Genomic DNA, 24,430 nt, shown 5'->3' with positions numbered 1-24,430 from the left:
CTAGCACTGCATGTTCTTATTCTTAAGAATACCACAGAAGTAATATGAAGCTTTCAGAGAATGTTCCAGTGTTCCTTTTTCTTTGTTACTGATTCTTACAAACATTTTAAGGTTTTGGTATCTAACTTGGAAAGGTAGGGACTATTTCAGTGCAAAAGAAATTGTTATCACAGGTAGTTTATAACATACTATTTATATATTATATGACTATTTAAAATACATATGAGCACATTTAAACTGAGTAAGGAAAATGAATTCCATCTTCAGAGGTATTCCAAAGCTCCACTTGAGGTATTACAATTACTTCATTGGAAAACACAGCATTCGTTTTTAGCTGGTTTATCTGAAGTGCACATCTATCACAGCTTTCATGAGAAAAGGCAGCATTTTTAAATTTATGTGAAGGGAGGAATGGGCTTGTGTATCAAAGCCATGCTGTGATATCACTCTGATAACCACATCAGCCTTCTCTCAAATCTCATCAAAGGAATAACTAGGTGCTCCTCCTTTTCCTTACAACCTGAACTGAATGACTGTGTGTGAAATTTTGTTGCCTAGTTTTGTCTGACAACTACTTTTAGGTTTTGCAAGTTTTGGGAAGAATGGGAAGTGTGTGTAACAGCATGATAACTTACAACGATTTCCATATGTTACATTTACTTGGTTCTGTCTGATCCTTCACGAATTCTGATGCTGTCAGTCTGAAAGAATTGACCCTTATTAAAGTGAGCACAGTGATCACCTTTTCCTTCTGCACAGTGACTTCTGCTGAAACTGAAGTTGTGAGAAATGAAACAAAAACCTTAGGGTATCTTAGAGTGATTGTAAATAAATGGTGGCATATTGGGACTCACGTAGAGGGTAAGTGCATTTGTGTGTGATGTCGATCATGTGAAATGTCATTACAGTGAAGCTAAAAGCACAAGTACTTTCTGATCAGTGTTTTTTCTATGGTATGAAAGAAACAGCATTTTTCTGTTGTATTTTTCATTAGTAAAATTTCCTAGGGGGTGATTTCTTTGCTGTAATTAGTTTTCCAGTGTATTAAGTGTTTTATACCATGGCTTATTTTATGTTTTATACCATGAATTCTTAGGAAGAAAAGTTTCAAGATGATTAGATCCCAGTCTTTGTCATTACAAATTCCACCTCAGGAATGGAAAGCACCACCGGCCAAACCTGTCCTGTCTCCTGCAACGCCAGTTCTTCCAAGTGCTTTTGTGCCAGTCCAAGTGCCATATGATGTACCAGAATTCCAGAGAGTTTCAATTAGTGGGGACTACTGTGCAGGGGTAAGAAACTATTGTTTTCCCACTTTCTGTATCTAGAGGGTGTAAAAAAGGTCCCATATATGTACATCAAGTGTAAAATGCCAATATGATGGCTCTCTGCAATAAAATCTAAATTGCTTTATGAATACAGGGATTTGTTAGACAGTTAGAAGTTAAGGTCAGGTTGTTTGATACTCTTTTTAATAATAAATTGGATCAAAACATAATCAGCTGTTCAATAAATAGGTAATATATGGTAGGATAAAAACATTTTTCTGTGTTTTGTATATTGTGTTTGGATTCTGCTCCTGTCACTGGCTTACTTGGGCAAGATCCTTATGGTCAAGCCCCCCACACTTCTATGCTAGAAGTGCTATTTTTTTCCAGTATTTATCCAGGTTTTCCTTCCAGGTTACAGTTGATGACTATGAACAAGCTGCCAAGAGCCTGGTGAAAGCTCTGCTCATCCGAGAGAAGTACTCACGCCTTGCCTACCATCGCTTCCCGAGAACAACATCTCAGTACCTGTGCAGCATGAGGGATCAAAAATGGAAGGTTGAAGATGAGGTGTACCCAGGTGAATACCCTTTTTAAAATATTTAATTACATTCTAAAAAATTCAAACATTATTTTAAAATACAGATTTAAACCCATGCAATACTGTAGTAAAGGAAAGTTGTATTTTTGTGATGATCTCTTCTGACTGTCTTTGTAATTTATTGTGTTATTGAGTAGAGAATCACTAACAGGCCTAAGTTATAAATCCTGTATCTAATTTGGAACTTTGAAGCTGTCCAAACCTAAAAGCCAAGACTAGACTCTCATTGATTACTTTATTTCCTAAGCAAATAGGATGTTAAGTAGCATACTTATGCTCCCTCAGGAAAAAGCTTGTGTGGCTGTGGTTTAAAGTGAAGTCATTCCTCCTCATCTTGGCATATGGAACTAAAAGGGTTGATGAGCTCATCTACATCATAAATTGAAGCATGATACAGACATGCCAGTTAGCAAGCCCTGAGTCAGGAATGTCACAGGCAGGCTACACTTGCCAGGTGAAGACTGGAAGCTGTAGAGTCATATTTGTTTGGCATTCTGCCTGGGTAAATAAACTGATCTCTCAACGAGGCTTATTAGGTTGAACATATTCCCCCACTATGTGTGTCACAAATTATTTTTGTCTCTTAGGTGGGTTGTGTCTTGAAAGCTTTGCTTGTGCATTAAACTGTTTGCACTGCTCATTTCTGCATTAGGCTGTGAGGAGCAACCTTTGGTCTGTACAGATGGGCCACTATAGATGTGTCCATGGTGCTGACAACTTATTTTCAGTGTTGAAGTGATATTTTAAATCAATTACTGGCTTAGTGGTTGAAAGAGGGTGACTAAATATGTTTTCAAGTGTTTGTTTTCCAGAAAGAGTGTAAAGAGGACAGTATACTGAATATTCAAGACAGGGAAGATATTTTGGAACAGCTGCCAGGGAGATATTTCCAAGTTATTATTAGGTTAATAACTTTCTTACAGTTATGATTTTAAACTTACAACACAAAAAATGAAATCTTGTTACACAATGTCTTAATTAGCAGAAGTTTGAGCTAGATAGTTATGAATATTAGAGATAAGGATGGTATCAGTTTATAGCATACATTCAGGTGATCTAGATGAATAAAAGGACCAGTAATTACTTTTCTGCAGTGGCTTAACTGAACAGGTAAAAGTAGAAACTCCTTAAGACTGAGCCAAAGAATATAGTTCAGTTGATATAAATGTAGTCAGGACACTTTGTGCTGGTTGCTTTAATAAGATGTTGTAAAAGAAGTGATGATTGTCACTCCTGTTATGAACAATGTTTGAGTGTTCACACTAGCTAAATCTCCCAGAAGTGTGTGTGAACTTTTTAAAGGCTTTACAAAACTGTACTGAACAAATCCCAACTGTGCTTCTGGTACTTTGTGATTTTATTTATGATCAGAAGGCCAAGAGATAAACTGGGTTTGTATTGTACAATTTTTGGCTTCTATGCTTCTTGATTCTATTAAAAAAATTATTAAAAAAACCTCAAACAAAACACTCACCCGAGAAAACCACATATAAGCAAACCAACCCCCACAAACTAAAAAACTCCAATCAAAACACAACAAACCCAACTGATTCTGTGCTTAAATACGAACTTCCAAAATTGCTACAGTGAGTCAGAATGTGAAAAGAAAATAAGGAATGTGGTCTGAAGGCAACAACTACTTTATTGTTCAAAAATCTCAACTGTACTTCAACCATCCTAATTTAAATACTTCTGCCAACTCATTTTCAAACTCATTCCAACACACATTAATAAAGAATAGTATTAAATCTGTATGCGTTGGTTCAGAGAACTCTAATAACATATAACATTTGAATTAATGTAGGCCTCTTTAGAGAGGGGCTGCAACTAAAGCCCATCAGAAAAAAGCTTTCTTGTAACAGCAGATTTTTATAGTAACTGAATGTGACTTTAATGAAAATACTGAGATCTGTTAGAAATTAAGCTTTACAGAAGCAGAAGTTCTTTTTGTAGTTATTTTGCCTTTTGTTTAAGTTATTTCTTCTAACTGGAATGTAAATTTGTTTTCAGATTTCCATTCACCCCCAGAAGTTCTTTTTGTAGTTATTTTGCCTTTTGTTTAAGTTATTTCTTCTAACTGGAATGTAAATTTGTTTTCAGATTTCCATTCACCCCCAGAAGAAAATGAAGATCCTTATAATCTGGATGATGCTCCAGACAATTTGGATTATGTTATCAAGCTGAAAGGTGGCATTCCCTTTGTTTATGACAGCAAAGAGATGATGGAGCTCAATGAGCCTCGGAGTTTGCCATATCCTGACCTGCAGACCTACACCCTTGACCTGAGCCACGTTCTTGCTCTAATTGCAGATGGCCCAACGTATGTTCCTCTTTTGTTACTCTGCCCCTTCAGGCTGCTGCTTACCTGTGGCTTAGTACTTCTCACTTCTGTGACATTTAATTCCTCAGCATACCCATTCTATAGTAATGTTTTGTTTTGCCTTTCTCAAGCATTAATGCACAATGAAAAATCTTAAAAACGAAAAAAAATACAGTGCCACCTATGGCTACCTTTCATTTCTTTGGTTTCTTAGCATCAACCGTGGCAAAAAAGGGGTTAACAGAAAAACATCAAGAAATTGGTCAAGTGTTTCCATTCAAGTCAAATCTGACCCAAACTTCTTGAAGCATGGGAACTGAAACTTGAATTATTTTTTTTTTAAATTTAATTTTGTTTTGGCCTATGCTGAACCTGAGGTTTTTAAACAGTTGTCCTAAATTCCTTCATGTCTGTTCTGCTCTGGCTGCTTGAAGAGAAACCCTGCATATGTAGAGCATACACATCAGCAACATAAATATTCAGTCTGATTTGTTCCAGATGTTAATTAACTGCTCATATGCTGCAAAACTGACCTATGTATGCACAATCAAAATGTCCAAAATTTCCCAGAAATGCCAAATTCCTGTGAAGTCTCTAAAAACTAGAAATGTCACTGACTACAGCTGTACTATAGTTGTTGCACTAGGCAAGGACATTGCTTTGTCATGAGTGTATGATGAAAGCATGTGCATCCAGTTTTAAGTTTACTTCCTAGCTGAGGATTGGAAACGGCACCATGTCTCATGGCCTCAACACCAGGAAAGGAAAAGAATCCACTCTAGGATGGAACTAAGCAGGAACCTGAACTGTTCTGAGCTATTTGCCCTGTGTGCCAGCACTGCATTGCTGATCCTTTGCCTGGGAGAGATCATCACTGACACTGTGGCCAGTTAGCCCCTGCCTGGTGCATTCTTTCCCCTGTCTGTCAGTCTGTCTGCCTCGTGCAGTGACAGTGGCAGAACAAGCCTGGCCCATTCCCTAAGCCTTTTCTCAGGAGCCAGCTCCTGTGCTTCTGCCAGCCTTATCAGCTCCAAATCCATGCCAGGCTTTGGTTACAGAGCAATGGGCAAATACATGCCAGTTCCAGGGTGTTGTATTCCCAGACAGACAATGAAGATAAAGGGATGAGGAGAAAAACCAGAAACAAGAGTCATGCTGAAGGCCCTTCTACAGTTTGCACTGAAGCCTTAGACCTCAGAGTTTTAACAGCAAGCCCTAAGTAAGAGGGGCTGTAGTAGGACAAGTTAGAACACTCAGCATTGTGGTGAATGTAGGTCAGTCACCTGCTCCTTTCACTAATTCAGAGTAAGCTTTTGCAGGCTTGTCCACGCTCTCTAATAAATGTGCACACCCCAAAAGAAAAAGGTCTTTCCCGTAATCCTGTTGCAGAAGCTCTTCTTTTGGTATTGTTTAGCTGTTTGCAGCAAGTCCTTTCCTGTCATTTATGCCCATCACATGTGGGGCTGCTCAGAGATCAGGAACCACTGTTCTTTAATCTTTGCTGCTGGTAAAGTGATGAAATCTCACCCCTACTCCTCAGGCTTGTGCTCTTTTGGATAACAGTATGACATAACAGACTTTCTGCATGGGCAAACAGGTTTTGATTAGTACTGGGTTCTGTGAGACTGGGTTTGAAACAGGCTTACAAAACCATAATGGGATTTGTGTTCTATTGAAGAGAAATTGGCAACAATAATGCAGGAAAAAGAAGGCTATTACATTAACAGTGCTACCAAAATATTGTGGAGTCAATAAGAATTGACAGATGGTAACGAGAAAACCCATGTCATTGGTTAAAAATAGAAGGAGAAACATGACAGAAGATGAAAGTGGAGATGGAGCTCTGAGTAGGCAAGTAGGAACAAAAAAGCATATTTTCTATAAAGGGCACAAGAAATTATTTTGGAAAAAAGTATTTCTACACAACATATATGTTCTCAAGGCATGAAAGATGAAAGCGTATTGGATCTTATCTTGGCTTCTCACATTAAATTGAAAAAGCAAATAAATTTGGAGGATTAAAAAAAATTCATAATGAGTAAGGCTGGATGACAAGTTGTTTCTGTTATATATGAGAAGATTGTTCTGTTGGAGGTACCATTTTAGAGAATTTGCAATTGGCATCCATTTGATTATAGGTTTCATGTTTTGGTCATTATTACTAAAAGGACTGCAGAGTATGCACAGGTATAGTGATGAGTACTTGGACAAGTTGAAGGACATAACATGGTTATGTAGAGTTCTGTTAGAGATTTCACTAATAACTTAGGTCTGAAATTTGCTTACATTTTTGTTAACCAGTAGGATAAAAAGAATGGATCTGTCTTGGACCTCATAAAACACCCCAACTTTGTTTTTACTGTGGAAACTCTGCTGTTCTTTTTGAATTTGAAATACAACTAGTTTTAAGTTGCAGTTCATTTTTGTGTTTTCTTTTACAGAAAAACATATTGTCATCGGAGGCTTAACTTTTTAGAATCTAAATTTAGCTTACACGAGATGTTAAATGAGATGTCGGAATTTAAAGAACTGAAGAGTAATCCCCATCGAGACTTTTATAATGTGAGAAAGGTAAGTGTGACAAGGATTAAAGGCATGACACTGGTTTTAGTAGGAGTTCCAGCAGTTTTGCTTTTCTTATGGGAGGTGTAGATGACATGCACGAAGTAGTGTGTGCATACCACTCAACTGAATTAAGTTATTTTAAGAATGTTAATGTTTCTCTACATGGGAGCTCTCCAGGAAAATGAACTTGAATGTGCGTGGGTTAATTGGATTATGCTAAACTAATTTGTTTACTTATTCAGAATCAAAGGGGCTTAATTATGTGTAGATTGCTTTAAAAGAGTGAAACAGAGTTAAGCAAATGAAGCTCACTTGGATTATGAATAAAAATATCCTTATGGAGGTTTAATTAATTTTAATGAACTCAAAAACATTCAAGTGCATTTTTCTGCTTTCATGTAGGTACGTCCTACTAGACTGTAGTAGGAACAGCTGTATAGATTTTAGATGATAATTTCATTTCATATTGAAAATAGATGTTTAAATACATGTCAAAAGACCTCCCACAGAAACTAAACTGAGGGTTCATGCTGCCATCAGTATCTGGTAAAAAAAGTCTCTGATATATTAAGTAAAAAGATTATCTGAGTTGTAGTCTTGCCTCCCTCTGAGATATGCTGGGCTATAATTAGGAGACAGGTAGGGGAATCAAGGAGCTGATTTAATTTCCTGACATATTTCCTGACACCCAAGGGAGCTGCATTCCCTTCAAAGCATGGAAGCAACAGTGTTAGGCTGCTTCCCTTTCCTAAAGTGGAGAGGAGGAAGTAACTGGAGTTACTGCTTCATTTTGATAGGTGAGATTTCTTCACAATTGTTGCTGGTGGTTTTAACCACTTTGGGTCCATTTTGCATTGTTTCTCTACACAACTGGAAGAGCTAATTCTCTATTTTGCAACTTCAGGGTTTACTAATCCTTCTTGTTATGTTTTGGTTGGCACTAAAGTTCATCAAAAAGTCCTCTTGGCTTTTCCCTAAAATGCCCAATGTGTTTGTGGTAATAAACTCTCCCAGAGTCTATCACAAGTATGGAAGCAGATGAGTTGTCAGGTAAGTTCTAATGGATTTCACCCTTCTGACTGTTAAATGTATGGATGGGAGATCTGTCAGCTAATACACTCAGGTGGCAGAGACTCAGCTCCCAGCCTGACAGTTTTCTTGCATAACCCTGGAAAGACATTTGCTACGTGCCACATTGAGAGAAAACACTTCAGTAGCTGACAGAGACTTTAATAATAAAATACATGGTGACTGAGACATGCTGAGGTGTGGATTAGGTGACTACCACAATCAGTTTGATTAGTGAGAAGCTTATAATTAACAGGATTGTACTTGCTAAGTTCAGCTTTTGATCTAGAAGCAAATGTTCAATGTCTCTGGGCATATCTTAATTATTTTTTAATTACCTGCTGTTGACTAAGCCACTCTACAAAAGGATTCATATTGCTCAAAAGCCCAAAATGTGTGTTGCTTTCCCTCTGGCAATGAGCACATTCCAGAGAGCAGGAACCAGCCTGCTCTGCTGTGCCAGAGACCATGCCTACTGCCAGGTACTGCTTGAGAAATTCCTGCTGCACACAGTTCATTTTGCCTAAAGTATTTTTGTGAAGCAAGCTCACAAGTAGTACTTTTCTGGAAAGTAAACTGCATTGTAGACACAATTCTTGTAAGCCCCCAGATGATCCTTCTTTTTTCCCTGTGTCTTGCTAACCCCAGTAATGTTTGGAACAGTAACTTCCTTGGAGTGCTTCCTTGTTAATAATAGTATCAGCAGTGAAACATTTGAAAGCCACACTTCTCAGCTTATGTTTTCAAGGTGTCTCTCTGTTAAGTCAATCCTAAGTGCTTACTGCTCACAAGGAAAGAAAGGAACAGGACTCACCTTCCCAAAGGCTGTTGGTGAAGTTGTGTATCACATCCCTCAGACACAAGTGTGGAGGTCCTGGTACAATCTGCTTATATGAAAGAGCCAAAGTAATGGATGGAAAATGCCAGAATTAGAAGAGATATGAATGGAGTGGCAAGGTCAGTCAGTGAACATGTACTGCTGCCTTTAGAAAGGTGCAGTAGAAGGCTGGCCAGGATCAATTGCTAGCATGACAACCAAACATTACTGGTTTTCCCCTGCCTCCTGCCCCCTTCCTCACTTTTTTCCTGATTTAATAGGAGTTTTCCTCCAGTGAGATCATCTATTCTTAAAACCCAAGATAAGGCTCATCTTAAATAAGGGACATGCATGTTTATTTCTTGTATATTGAAATTAACTGGAATGCAGCCCAAGATATGTTTTGCATAGTTTTGCAAGCTGGGCCTGGAAAATTGCCCTTTACTAAGGACACAGGTATTCCTGTAGACAGACAAGAACCCACAGGTGGTGAGACAGTGTGGCTGGCTGCCCTTGGCTCTCCACAGGAGGTGAACAGCTGTCTGTGAGGAAAACACTAACTTTAGAGGGGACTCTTGAATCTGCCATCAGCAGGATTCCTCACATCCTCCAGCTGATGCACAGCAAAGTGCAGGCAACACACATTTCCCACATAGCACTGCCTGCATGAAGAATGAAATGAAGGAACAAGAGTTTAGCTCTATGGTACAAACTCAGAACTGGGTCTGTCTTTGTATGTGAGGTTTGTTTGAGAAGGGCTTCCTGTATACCTCTGTGCCCAACAGCCTCAGATAATTCAGAGTAGACTTTTTTTTTTTTTTTTTTTTTTTGGTGAAGCCAAGAGATTTTTTTACCTAACATTATTTGCTGCCTTTGTAATGGATATTCATGTACTGAATTGGCAGGTGTCCTTCACTGCAAATAGCTTTGATACAGTTGCTAAAGATGAAAAAATCCCAGCCTAAGCCTCTTTGGATATTCTTTCTTTCTATAGCCACTATTTCAGTGTGTCAGCAAACCAGACCTGAGGATATGTCCTAGCAGTGACTTTTACACATCACATTCCTGCCTGCAGGCTCACTAGTGCAGGTGCCCAACCTTGTGTGGGGAGCTGTGCATGGGAGAATGCAGTTTCTGCATTCACAGCCCTGCTGAATGCTCTACTGCAACACCTCCTGTGACATCCATTGGATGAGGGCATTGCAACTGAATTTTTATTTTTTTAATTATTGGTTAGACAAAGAGGAAGTAAATTCTAGCTGCTTTTTATGACCACAGAGTTGAAATACCACTAGTTGTACTTGCAAGAAGGAAAGTTAGAGTGGGGTTAAATGCTACTGAATCCTATAGAGCTCAAAAAATAATGAATTAAATTAGCAGATGTCTGCTTTTTAACCATTTGATTACAAGCCTTGTGAGTGAACAATGAACCTATACCTCAACTTCTCTGAGCTTTGATTCATTCAGTTTGCTTTTTTTCATTTCTTTTGTTTCCCCCAGTAGCTACTTAATTGATCAGGTGATGAAATAGTTTCATCATATAAACCAAAATGACAGTGAATGTGAAGACTTAGGGGTTAGCATCAGATCCAAAGGGAATGTTCCTTCAGCATGACATGGAATGGTGCCTTGCCACTGTTAGCTGGCAGCAAAGCTGGTTGTTGTGCTTTCAGAGCTCTGAGTGCTGCTTCTCCCCTCCTGCCCTGCAGAGATGCTGAGGCAAATTCTTGTCTCTACCCTCAGTCTTGCAAGTGGGCACAAAATATGATCAGGTGTAAAGGCATCAATGATTACAATGTAAAAATTCTGTTGAGACCATAGAGAAAGCTTTTCCTCTCTCCTTTCTTTTAGTAATTAAAAGAACAGAACAAGAAATTTTCTCTTCACAGCACTGTATTTCTGTGTTCATGTGAATACAAACACTTGGGTTGGATTCTGCAGCCAGACAAGAAGCTGGATATGCAGGGATCCTCTTCTCATCTCTCCTGGTTTCTGGGTTGCTCTGCATGGCATAAATATGAATTAGACAAGCTCCCAAGGAGCTCTGCACAGCTCTAGGGACTATTTCTGCTGCCAGGAGCATTCCTGCACTACCCAAGGACAGAGTATTTTGTGCCTCTGCCTCTCATGCCCGTTAAAGAACTGCAAGGAGAAAATCAATCCCACTGTATAAAGCTTTGCATCCTGTCAGAAAAGCTGATGGAGTATGAATGTATTGACGAGCACGGAATTTAGCAGTGGGATGAGGAATGATTTCCCTTCAAATCACCACTGAAGTAAAGCCTGCAGAGGATTCAGTGTCCAGTTCATGCAGCCCATAGCTGTTGGGTTAGAAATATTTACAAATGAAAGTGTATGTGTTTAGAAAATGTGGCAGTTTACAGGCTGTGGATGCTACTAATCCATGCCCTGGAGAAGTTCAGTGTTATTGAAAGGGCTGGCCTTGGCATTTGTTTTTGCTGTATTTATCACTTATCACTCTGAATCTAGCTCATATGCCCAATTCAGTGCAGCACTGTCTGTGATATGCACAGATAAGCATCCATAAAACAGATCTGAGATGGAGGTTTTGTGGAGATCTGAGTGACAGTGGAAGGAAAGAGAAGGAATGCAGGAGAAAAGGGAGGAGGCAGAGTGGCTGAGGGAGGCAGGTGCTGGTTAGATGTGGAGGGCAAGGAGAACTCCCTCAAGCTCTAAGTTGTACACAGTAGGAATCTGCAGAGAAAGAAAGCCTGGCTTTGTTACATGGAGGATTGCTGAGTGAAGGGAATTCTACCATCCTTTAAGTGCAAGGAAGCTGATGTCCACCATCACTTGAATGATGGAATTACAAGAATTTAACCTTTATGTAAACAACTGTTTCCATTTGTTACAAAGGTGAATTCACTGAAGGTGTAATACTGTGTTCCAAGACAGGCTTCTGTCAGTCATTCTCTTTTTCTTTCCATCGAAGATTAATGTGACCTTGAGAGAAAGGTTTTCTGCTGGGGGAGGGGACAATAAGCAGTGCAACAGGAAATCTGGTTAAGGGAATGCAGCCGGGGTTTTTTCCACTAAGGAGAAACTGGGCTGGAATGGCACTAAAGTGAATTTGAAAATGGAAGGAGAATGTTTGCAAATAGAAACAAATAAACCTTGTAGTGGGGCTGTGTTACTCGTGGTCCAGAAAAGCATCAGCTTATTTTATGTATTGTATGAGGAACAAAGTAGTAACGTCTTAAACTGGGAGTGGCTTTGTCTTTTTTGGGGGGGAGGAAGGAGGCAAAGGGGGTATTTGTCAGCCTTGTATGAATTCAGTCTGTTCAAATTGTTTTAGTAGAAGCCTTTCATAATAAATAGCAATAAAATTAGTAACGATATTTTAGCATTATAACATTTCACATAATAATAACAACAATAATGACAATAACCTACCTAACCAAATCAGCCCACTTAAGCTCTGCCTAAGGATTCTGTATTCAGATACTTCACTTAGGTAGGATTGCACCCTGCATGGTAAAAATGTCCAAGAGCATACACACTAACTATGTGCTAGGGTAGTTCAAAGCTCAAGTCCTTAAAACTTTCCAAAAAGTTGCATTTATGCTAAAAATACAATAGAGAAGAAAAGCTTATGACTTTAGACTTGAGTCTTCTATGACATTTTATTACTGAAGTTGCTGCTTTCTTAAAGGTCAAATTATACTGGGTAGTAAAAGAAGGTAGCTAAAGTGTGAGTATTCTCTGGAAAAAGCATGAAGGAGATTCCAGAAAGGTCTCTTAACTTTTGGCAGATATGTATGTTTAGGTTGAAGGAGGAGGAAGAGGTAAAAAAAAAAAAGTAAATATATAAAGGCGGATCTTTGTTCTCAGAATAAACCTACTGTGGTTAGCTCAGCTCTAGGGCTGTGTGTGATGTGTTTGTGGGGACTGGAGAAGATGTCACAGGAGCTCACTGAACAGCAAAGGCACACTCCAGAGAATTATTTCTCAACAGGAAGCAGGATTTTAAAAGCAATGTGATCTTTGCACACAAGCAAACAAAAGAAAAAAAAAAGCCTCCTTGCTTTCCATCTTTGTCCTCCTAACAGCAGTGAATTCATGCTGATTTACATAAGGAGGAAGTGCTGTGTCTTGTTTGTTCTGACTTTTTTCAAGACTCATTAATTCCAGTAGCTGAGCCACTACTGGAACCACTGCATTCTGAAATTCAGTAAACTACAGTTTTCAGGGTCCCTGCACCTGTATTCTCTGTTTATGATTTGCTTTTCATTAGCATTTAAAGGCTGGTAACTGCTGTTCACTGTAGAAGTTGACCAAGCCTAGTAGTATTTCACTGCTCCAGGAAGAGTAGAGTTTACAGTAAACAACATTAGTGCCTATCCCAGAGAAGGTTTATTAACCTGAGTAAGCACATGTATAAAATGCACTTGGGCTCAAATATCTATACAAGTACTCTGAGGAGAGTGAGAATACATTGTGTGGAGGTGTGTTTACTGTTTATACACATCATTGTTTCCTGTGCATTAATAATGTACTTTTTGTTCTGTACTTTGAGACAGCAATATGTTTCTTGCTTTTTCATTTAGCTTTAATGTGTCTGGTATATTTGAATTAGACAGTGATTAACAATTAAATGTTTAGGATTCAGTTTTATGTCCTGGTCTTTATTTATGCTGCTGACATTGACAGGATGAAGCTGCAACAACTTGTGTATATATAACATGCAAATAAAATGACTCCAGGTGGCAAGTGAAGCAGTGGCATTCCTGTGGCCTGGATGTCGTGGCATAAACCCAGGTTTACACTGCAGGGAGGGTGGCTTATTCATGTGCTCTGTGATGTGCTTCCTGCTGATCCTTAAAAGCAGATAAGGATGTTGATTAGTTCTGTTGGCAGAATGTGAAACTGCAGAGTCACTGCACAAAGGGGAATGTGTTGGGCTCACTTTTTTACTGTCCATGTTTGCAGTTTCCTGGACAGAGGAATCCTGCATGAGAGTCCTTTCAGACGTTTAGGTATAGTGGCTCCTTATCGATGGCTTATCAGAGTATTTGGTTTATTTGAGAAGTTCTTTTAGTGTTACTAAGGACTTACACAGGGAAAACTTACATGACAACCAACCCCCAGATCTTGTGAGTTGTTTCTTTGGTTTGTGTTCCAATAGAGGCTGCTCAGGGAGCAGTGCAAGCTTCTGAGCAAAAGCAAAGACCACCTGTGGAAATCATTTGTTTCTTGTCAATACCTTATTTTTCAACAAAACCTGAAGGAGTACTCTCAGCCCTTCTGTGAATTTGCACTTCCCTTAGTGTGTGAAGAGATGTCTAAGAAAAAAAGATCTGAACAGTCTGTCAGCATTATGAGTTGCTCTATTATAATTAAACTTGGAAAAAATGGTGATGAAAATCTCAGATGAATATTCTTCAGTACTAGTGACCTAAGATGTTTCATATGGTTGAAATATCATTGAAAAAATGAATTCTGCTTTTGGAAACAGCTGAGAATTCCAAGTACCTTCAGTCAGTCATTGATTCATTAATGAAGTAAAAGGATACTAAGGGGTCAGAGTGTCCTTTAAGGAACTATCAAGTTTAATCTGAACCCAGGGTCAGTGATCAGCACTTAGAATGTATCTTGTTGAAAATGTTCCTATTTAAATAGGAAACTACTAATTGAGGGCTACTTTACTTACAGTTCTCCTTACTGACTAATTCAACCAAAATCAAAATCTCAGGGCTCTGAAACATTTTGATTTGCTTAGGCACTAAACCATTTGTTGCTTAAGTAATATTTTAGAAGGCTTTACTGTTGTCAGTGACATAGATACTTTGCTAATTAAGTCTATGTAGATGGATGATAAGCATAAATAACCTTTTGATTTCAGGTTGACACTCATATCCATGCTGCTGCCTGCATGAACCAGAAGCACTTACTGAGGTTTATTAAGCACACCTATCAAACGGAGCCCGACAGGATTGTTGCAGAGAAAAAAGGCAAGAAGATGACTTTAAAGCAAGTCTTCGAAAGCCTTCACATGGACCCCTATGACCTCACTGTAGACTCTTTAGATGTCCATGCAGTAAGTCTAGTGAAATGACAAAACAAATGGGAAAAAGCTAAGTTTTCCAAGTGTAAAATTCTAGTTATTACAATGTTTGCATGATAACTTACTAAATCAGAATTTGACTTCATGCATTACAGTGCATGTTAGAAAGAAGTTATCACAGAATTTTTCTTTTCTGTGCCTTTTCTAATGCCGGGCAATTTGATTTATGAACTATTGTGTGTTCTTAAAACTATGGTTATTTAGGTTCTTTTCCTCCTCCAGGGACGTCAAACATTCCATCGATTTGACAAATTCAATTCCAAGTACAATCCAGTTGGTGCCAGTGAGCTGAGGGACTTGTATCTGAAGACTGAGAACTATATTGGTGGTGAATATTTTGCTCGTATGGTCAAGGTAAATAAGTTTCAAGCTTTTCCAGCTGTAGAGAAATGAAGGTTTGTAATAGATTTGTCATAATTGCATACAGACCTAACACTATGGTTAAGTGATTCCAAGTATTGGGCTTGCTCCAGCAATTCCTCAGAGGAAGACCTCTGCTAAGCCAGCTCCTGTTGCTTTCTGAACAGTTTTATGAGGTAGAAACGTACACATAAGCTGTGTATGAGTTCAAAGCTGAGTTGTGGGTAGTTTTAAACTAATGGAGAGAAGCTGAGGGTCAGTTCACTGGTTTAGTATTTTCTTAGGATTTAGTTGGCTACTGGTAGTTGCTAGGGAAGGAGGAGTAGGAAAGTGCCTCTGCATAAATCTGCATGTGCACATGCATGCAAGAGGCTTCAAATTAATTTCTTAGAAAAAAAAATTAGTAATTTTTGTGATGTAGCAGGTTGTCAGCTCTTCTTGAATATACAGAAGTATTGTCTAAAATTAATTGCTGTAAAACTGCTTGCTACCATAGATTGTGGGTCAGATTCTCCATTGTTCTGTGTATTTTATGTAGATGATTGCTCTAGTTTAAATAGTCTAATTCTGATTTATCTCTCTTAAAAGTAGGTTTGACAGAGGTGTTAGTAAGGACTGCAGAAGAACATTGTCCTTTAAAAAAAGGTGTTAGAGTTATTCCCAGTTATATGTACAGTTAAGTTATATTCACATGATATTTGAGCTAGCTTGCCAGTAGAGTATTTAGATGCCTAAAATAAAACAATAGATTGAAAGACAAGAGATTCCCTTTATCTTTAAAGGATGCCAATACAGTTATGTCTGCTCTGAGGAAAATGCAATGATACATATATTTCTAGCTGTAAATGATCTCAGTGTCCATATTAAAGCAAATATATTTATTACTTACTAGGAAGTAGCCCGTGAACTAGAAGAAAGTAAGTACCAGTACACAGAACCCCGCTTATCCATTTATGGACGGTCTCCAGATGAATGGCTGAACTTGGCAAAATGGTTCATTAAGCATAAAGTTTATTCCCCTAATATGCGCTGGATAATTCAGGTTCCCAGAATCTAGTAAGTAATCAGGAGCTCTTGGTAATCTTAATAGTTTGAAATCATACCACTGACTTAATTTCTGATAATATTTAGATGGCTTATTAGCTGTCCTGTAGTTCTATTTATAAGCAATAGCTTGGGAGATTTATTTTTGACCATTGGTGCAGTTTTCCTGACAGTCTGGGGGTGGAAGACAGGAGATGGGGATTGAATCTACTCTTTATGAAGCAATTCAAAACTACTGTGAATTATTTGTAGGTCTGAAGACATTGAAACCAAAAATTACAACTGGGTGAAATCAAGCTGCATTCAAAGGCCAATTAAAATACAATTTAGTTATAAGAATAAATCAACTCTTGAATTCCATGAAGGAGTAGAAAATGCCCTGTCAAATTGTTATCATCAAGTTTAGTGACTAAATGACAGTGAACTTGGAAACAACCCAGACTGATGATTTCCAAACTTAAATCCTTGTCAGATCTTTTCAGTTTTTAAGCTTCCTTTGGGACTTTATTTCTTTGTTTCCAATAATGTGTGTTGTAATACAGTCTCCCCTGATAATTTTGTCAGACTTAATAGCTGAGCTTCTTGTTTTGAAATGTCACAGTTGGGGTATGAGTAGAGAAGGAGCTGTCACAGTCACATATATCCCCCAGACTGTGCTTTTCACTGGGGAGAAAGTTTTTCTCCTTCAATTTTTCTTACATAGCAATTTCTGACATGCATGGCACAGTCGGCACTTGGAATAAGCCACGCACCTAGTGGCACATGGAAGTACTATCCCTTTTATCTGAAAGGCTCACTAGAGCACAGCATTCTGCTTTCACTTGGAGTAGTTACAGCTTTAGGAAACAGAATCCTCCACGAGAGGTAGCTCGTTACCTCCCCTGGTAGTAACTGGATGTCTGTGAAGGACAGGGTCACTGCTCTAAGGCAGCATCTGCCCCTGCATGCTGTCTCTATTTTTGGAGCACTTGAGAGCTTCAGTAGAGCCTGGATGAAGCAGAGTGCCAGGCAGTGCAGGAAACAGAGCACAGAGACAATCTGCCCTAACATAAACTTTGAATTTCTGAATCCTGGTTGAACTGAAGCTCTAGAATGTACAGAAATAACAGAAAATACGAAAGTGAAGGACAATACAAGCTTATTAAAGAATGTGTCTATTTTTTCTCCTTCAGTGACATATTTAGGTCCAAAAATATTCTGCCTAGTTTTGGGAAGATGTTGGAGAACATCTTTGTACCTTTATTTGAAGCAACAATCAATCCCAAAGATCACAAAGAATTGCATCTATTCCTCAAATATGTAAGTACGTTTGGATTTTCTTTCTCATATGAAATGGATCCTCTACTGCTCTTTTTCTGTTCCCATACACTAAAAAAGTTTCCTTCTCCACAGATTGCTTGTGTTATTATTGATGCAAAGCCCTGACACGTAATTTAGTACAAGTCTGTGTGAGGTCCTATTGTCGGATAACCTGTTTATTTCCTCAGAAAGAGCTCAGCAGCTATTTATTTGTCCTTTCATTAATGACCAAAAATGTTTACATGCATCATCATCCAGGATGGGCACTTTGAGCTGTTTCTGAACTGGTCTCCAAGAAGGAGGCAGCTGGAAGGAAGCTTTGTGTAGACTGTAATGGATCTCAGGAGAGAAGTGGGATGTAGCTGCTGGGACAAGGTTAACACAGACATTTCTGAGTGTGCTTCAGATCACAGCTCTGAGCTTTGCTGGGAACCTCTTGCTTTCAGCTGCTTATCAAAGACAGCAGATGAGTTCAAAGGATTCTAGTCTGGATCTTAGGGAGTTTTGCAGCTCTGTAAACCCCCACAGAAGCCTGAAGGCTTTTGTGCACCCGGGCTTCCTGTTTGTTTCAGGAGAAAGAAAATGGGTAAAACTTTGACAAAACATGTTATTCCTGCTGTCTGCATGGTATGGTAGGATGCAGAGCAGCAGGACTGCTAGGATAGGGATGGAAATGAAGGAGGAGGAACCGGATGCTTTTTCAAACAAGTCCTGAAGCAAGAGTAAGTGGCACTGAAGTTTGCTTCTTGAAGCCCTCTATTTCTGTGAATTCCTTCTCCCACCAGGTGACTGGCTTTGACAGTGTTGATGATGAATCCAAACACAGTGGCCATATGTTCTCTGACAAGAGCCTTAACCCTGACCTCTGGACCAGTGAGAAGAATCCCCCATATAGCTATTATTTGTATTATATGTATGTCAACATCATGTTGCTAAACAACCTTAGAAGGTAAGTAGACATTTTTGTATTTTACAAGCTCCCAGAAAATCAGTATCTTTCTCTCAGAATTTTTCAGTGTCTGGATTACAGATCTTCTGAAGCAAGGGTTATTTTGAATCACTTAGAGTTGAGTACTTGAGATATTTTGAAAATACTAATGATAGAATTAATTCAAACAAAGAATTCAGAAGGTGTAGAGGCATCAGATTAATATCTTGGTTTGATATTTTTGTGTGTTTTGGGGTTTTTAACTCCTTAAAGCTGCATATACCAAACGAAACAAAAGAAACCCCACAAAACCCACTCACTGTCCTTTCTTGGCTTTGCAGCAGAGTCCCAAATACAATGCACCTGCCTCTTGGTGCCTGGCTATCTCCTGGTAATTTAAGAGACACAAAGTAATATTGTGGCACACTGGCTTAGGGGCTGCTGCGTTCAGAGACAGACCAAGTAGGACACAATTACAAACTGCACATCCAGCTAACTTCCTTTAGCAGGCTTCTTGAGCTTCTTCAGTTTAATACTTTTGAGACCAATGTCTGGGACAGTAATGCAGGGAGTTACATGACATCAGCCTGTCAGAGCAGATTTTGGCATCAGGCTCAGGAAAGCCTGAAATTCAATGTGAGGTTATATTGCTATATTTGCAGCTGACTGATTGACCTGCACAGCTCCAGCCAAGGCAGTGAGGTTATCCACTAGTGTGAGAGTGTCATCACTTACCCTGAAAGGATTTGGTTCACTTCATTTCGTTATTTAGATTATTTTAGTTATTTAGAAAACATTTTGGATTTTCTTATAGAAGGTGCACAGATATGTCATTTTACAGTTTTATCCAAGTTAGCATTCAAAATGTTATTTCTTCTCTCCCACTGCTACTTCAAGCATTTTTTAATCATCCTATTTGATCAAAACTCATAATGCAAACACCCACCTCAAACTACCTCATATGTGCAACAATCAGGTGTAGCTGTTTTAATTCTATAATGGAAAGGACACACAGCAGGTAGCTGCAGGAAAGTCATCCCTTTCTCCTGACTTCCTTTCCATTCTCTGTAGTCTACATGCTTTTTCTGTTCCAAAGAGAGATTCTGCCAGAACTAATGCATTTCTTTTTTACCTCAAGATCATTTTGACTTACTGAATTAAAATGCCCCCAGATAATCATTGAATATTCCTTACAGCTGAGATACTGACAGAACTCACCAATGAGTCACTAACTGTTCACCCTGTTAATCTAAGTGCTTGAGTCAACACAGCCCTGACAAGACTGTTCTATATCTTTGGTAATATCAGCAAGGATGGATTACATCCTCACATCAGGAGCAATGTTACTAACTTCCACCCTAGAATTGCCTTATATTCTAACACTCCTTGTTGAAATTGTGTTTTGAACATCTCCAAATACTTGTGGGACATTTGTCTGCACTGAGTAACAGGGTCCATTATAACCTCAAACCCAGCATCACTTTCAATGCAGGTGATAATTCAGTAATTCTAGAAATTACATTGGATGTCTGGTGTAATAACTAACATTCCTAGATTACCTCTGTTTCTGAAAGCTACACTAAACCTGGTGAGATGGCAGGCTCTGATCACACTAGATACTGTTAGCTAACTCTTAGCAATGTGCTTCCCCTTCTTCCCTCATTTTGAACCAGGAATTCTGCAGCCACAGGTTGCATGGGTTTACTGAATTTTCCATCTGTCAGTTCACTCCACTGAAATCCATTCAGTAGCTGTTCAGCTACTGTGTACAGTGGGTAGACAGTTGCTAAATGAGATGTAACTGGGGAAGGCAAGAAGACACAAATATGTCTGGTAGTAGAAGGAGCTTGGATAGAGGGACCTGCCCTTTTGAGCAGCCCACCACAGGTAGGCCTGGGTAGATGTCACATCAAACTGTACGAGAATATGTAACCTAATTTTCTTCTTTTTAAATCTCAATATTACTGGTAGTTATATACCAAATAGATAAAGAACAGTGCTTCCTTTTAAGGGAAACTTGCTTTTAATCTCTTCAGGGAAAGAGGCATGTGCACCTTCCTGTTTCGACCTCACTGTGGAGAAGCTGGGTCTATCACACACCTTGTTTCTGCCTTTCTGACAGCAGACAACATCTCTCATGGATTGCTCCTGAAGAAGGTATTGCTCCTAAACTAATCACTGTGTGCTCAGACATCCATCACTGGTTCAAACAGAGGGCACCAAATGGACATTTTTCATTAGTTCACTTTCTTAGCAAGGCACAAGTAACTCTTCAGTTTGGTCAGAAACTCCACCCAGACCCCCCCCAACACCAGAACACGTGGACCTGCTGGAGGGAGTCCAGAGGAGGCCATGAAGATGTTCAGAGGGCTGGAGCACCTTTCCTGTGAGGAAAGGCTGAGAGCATTGGGGTTGTGCAGCCTGGAAAAGTGAAAGCTCCAGGGAGACCTTCCAGTAGCTAAATGGGGGTTACAAGAGAGCTGGAGAGGGATTTTTTGCAAGGGCAGGTAGTGACAGGACAAGGGGGAGTTGAAAGAGAGTAGGTTTAGATGAGATATTAGGAAGAAATTCTTTACTGTGAGGATGATGAGGCCCTGGCACAGGTTGCCCAGAAGCTGTGGATGCCCCATCCCTGGAAGTGTTCAAAGCCAGGTTGGATGAGGCTTTGAGCCACCTGGTCTAGTGGGAGGTGTCTCTTCCCATTGCTGAGGGTTGGAACCAGGTGATCTCTAAGGTCCTTTACAAACCAAACAATTTCAAGATTCAGTGAAATAAATAAGCTCATCTGGACTTCCTTACAAACCAAACTATTTCATGATTTAATGAAATAAATAAGCTCAACTGAACTTCCTGTTCTTAAGCTACAAAAAGACAGCTTTGTCTTCACAGGGAAGGATCAACTGTTCAGATATGTCAAAGACTTGGCAGCACCCATTTTTAGTTACTCCAAGCAGAGTTAAAATTAAATGAACAAAATTTAAAACTTTAGACTTGCTACCGCTCCCTGGTTTAGTCCCAGAAGATGTTAAGGAAAGCTCTCATTTTTTTCTCTAAGGCGACAAAGGTCATTTTCTCTGATTGGCATTTCTGTACTTCAGGGTTCTTTCAGAAGTTCTTTCAGGATTTGATTATTTTGATCAAGAAATTCATCATAGCTGTTTGACACAACAATATTCTAGATAGAACAAATGTTTTCTGACAGAACAAATGCTGTAATTCCTGGCACATTAGTTAATGAAAACCATCACTCAACCCATCCTCAGGGCACTGTTTCATAATTAAAATAATTGGTCAGTGGGTGGCAGACTTGTACTGAGTTTACTGTAATTTTTCAGGAGTTCCCTTGTAAGTGAGTTTTTTTCTGGTTAACGCTGGAAAATTCTCTGTATTCTTCAACATAACCAAGAACAAAGAAAAAATATACCTAAAATCATGTCTGATACTATGCTCAAGAATAATAATTCATAAAATTAGACCCAGACAGAATAGCACTAAAGCAGTGTGTGACCAAAGCATTCTCCTCTTCCCTCTGTCTTGCATATCCTGGTGTGATAAGATGGCATAGCAGGTACTAATAATAGTAACATTGATAAAGGCACTTGTGAGGTTCATAGGTTGGCTAAGGCAAAACAGTCATAAAGATGACGTGATCACAGATTATTTATATTATGTACAACAGCAACACATGAGTTCTCGTAACTTAAAACTTCTTTTGCTCCTAAAATTTATCTATTGGACTGGAGCTTTGGAAGTAAAAAATTGCTTAGCAGTTCTTCCCCATTTATCTTCTGTGACTTTCAGGTTTTGGGGGAATGTATGCAACTGATATCAAATGCAATGTCCATAATGGTCATATATATACTTACTAATCTACAGTAATATTAGTCATTGTATTTATAAACAGACTATATTTAAGAACATAAATTATTTTTATAAAGATCAGTAAGATATAAAATTCAGACTTTTAAATATTTCCTGGAGAAAGCATGGTCAACCTAGTTTTTTTGATCTTAGTCTTCCCCCTGTATTGCTGTTTGCATTTTATCCAAGGGAAATCCTTCTCTTTTTCATTATCCCATAGTACCATTAAATGCTGACTGTGTTTTGTTTTTCAGAGTCCTGTCCTCCAGTATCTGTATTATCTTGCACAAATACCCATTGCTATGTCCCCACTTAGTAACAACAGCCTATTCCTGGAGTACTCCAAAAATCCGCTACGGGAATTTCTCCATAAGGGCCTGCACGTCTCCCTCTCCACAGATGATCCTATGCAGTTTCATTACACAAAGGTAGGAATCGTGAAAAGCACCAGCTTTGAATTTGGCAACAGCACCACAAGGGTCCAGAACGACCTGAAAGCTGTTTTATTTCATTGCTTAGGACATAGTGTCATGTCTTTCAGTCACTTCATTCATTCTCCCTCCTCATTCTCTGTCTACTACTCACTGTTAGGCTTCAGAAGGAAATGTCTGATTTCCTAATTATGTTTCTTTTGTACTCTTGCCTCTCCAGTGTTGGCTGTTGAAGTATAAAATGAAGGATGAGGCTGAAGGGAGGTTTGAGCCTTCATAAACAATCCTCTAGAGTGCCAGGAAAGTCCAGTTTCCTTACTCTAATAAGTCTGGGGAAGTACATTACAAAAACACGATGTGGAATCTCAAGATGACCTAAGAGCTGCTTGCTCAGTGAGCTGGAACAGATTCCTGCCCTTGGGTGGCCTGGCAGGACAGGAGTGCGTGGTCACTGGCTGCGATGCCCTGGTTTGTGGCTGGCACCGATTTGAGCCATGCTGTGCCCAGAGGGGCCCGGCCGTGTCCGTCGCTCAGCTCTGTGTCCCAGGACAAGCCGAGCCCGCCCCGCTAGCCTTGGCCTGGGCTGGCTGCCGGCCCGGGACACGGAGCTGCTGCTGGCCGGGACACGGCTGCAGTCACACGGAGCCTGCACGGCCCTGGGCAGGGCCAGCCCGCCGGGGCCACACCCGCCCGCCCCGCGGGGCAGGGCCGGAGCGAGAAATTGCCCTGCTACCTGTCCATGTGCAAAATCACTCAGGCTTGACAACTGCGTGCTCCAGGGGGTTTGTGTACCCTGGGGGCTCCTTTGGAATTGCCTAAGAAATGCCTCCAAGGATCTGGACTGCAGGCTGCAATTTCTTAGACTAAGCTAACCTAGATACCCAGTGGCTATTAATTATTAACCAGTAGTCCTTGGGAAATTTGAAATGAACAATTCTTTTCATAGTAGTTGTGATTTTAAAGTTTCAAACTTGTAACTTTTCAGAGCTGTCTAAAGAGCATGTATAAAATCCTTACTACTAGTAATGAGTACGTATCCCCATTTATATCTTATTTACATATAATTTAATCTCAAATGTATTTTGGTGCTGCAGGAAGCTCTCATGGAAGAATATGCTATTGCAGCTCAGGTGTGGAAACTAAGCACGTGTGACTTGTGTGAAATAGCAAGAAACAGCGTTCTACAGAGTGGATTGTCAGATAAGGTAAGTATGGCTGGAAAACCTCTCCTGTGAATATTAAGGCAAGCAGGAACCCAGAAGTCAATAGTCTGAGCACTGAATAGCAGGTGCTGAGTGATGTATTTGGGCTCATTTCTGTCCTCTTTTCCATAAATAGTCACAAACTATCTGCTATGCAGTCTTACATTACAAGTAAAGTATTAATATTACTTTTCCCCATTAGCTTTGTTTTGGAATTCTTAAAATACGTAGAGACCAGATGTCTGTTTATCCTCAGTTCTCCTTCCAGTTACAAACTTTTAATTATTTGGGTGATATCCTTCTGCCAGTGATTTTCTGCATAATGTCTTAGCATTAAGTAAAAACAAACTGCCTGTCATAAGTAAGACATGGTTTTTTACTTAAAAGGGAGTACTACAGAAAATATTCTGGTTTAGATAGGCAGTCAGATTAGATTAAATTCCCTTTTGGCTTTAAAATTCCATACAGCCAAGGCTTTCTCTAGGACTTACTTTAGAGCATTCTTTCTTCTGTGTCACTTTAGAACATTTCTCTGAAGGAACTGGTATTTGAAGGGGCTTCATGAGTATATTCTGTTGCTT

General features: G+C 39.4%; 1 protein-coding gene across 2 annotated transcripts in view; it reads left to right on the top strand.

Moving 5' to 3' along the window:
- The window catches only part of AMPD3 (adenosine monophosphate deaminase 3), a 33,137-nt gene that overhangs the window by 4,887 nt on the left and 3,820 nt on the right, over positions 1 to 24,430 (top strand). The window contains exons 3-14 of one of the 2 annotated variants that reach the window (XM_066552803.1): positions 1,097 to 1,292; positions 1,683 to 1,848; positions 3,970 to 4,189; positions 6,631 to 6,760; positions 14,503 to 14,697; positions 14,947 to 15,078; positions 15,977 to 16,140; positions 17,301 to 17,427; positions 18,213 to 18,376; positions 20,392 to 20,512; positions 22,471 to 22,644; positions 23,742 to 23,852. In XM_066552803.1, the coding sequence (XP_066408900.1) occupies positions 1,097 to 1,292; positions 1,683 to 1,848; positions 3,970 to 4,189; positions 6,631 to 6,760; positions 14,503 to 14,697; positions 14,947 to 15,078; positions 15,977 to 16,140; positions 17,301 to 17,427; positions 18,213 to 18,376; positions 20,392 to 20,512; positions 22,471 to 22,644; positions 23,742 to 23,852 (1,900 nt within the window). The other variant, XM_066552804.1, reaches the window with a different exon arrangement.

The sequence above is a fragment of the Molothrus aeneus genome, chromosome 6 (assembly GCF_037042795.1).
Source record: "Molothrus aeneus isolate 106 chromosome 6, BPBGC_Maene_1.0, whole genome shotgun sequence".
Taxonomy (NCBI): Eukaryota; Metazoa; Chordata; class Aves; order Passeriformes; family Icteridae; genus Molothrus; species Molothrus aeneus.
Note: the sequence above shows the minus strand (reverse complement) of the source record. Positions and strands in the feature narration are given on the sequence as shown.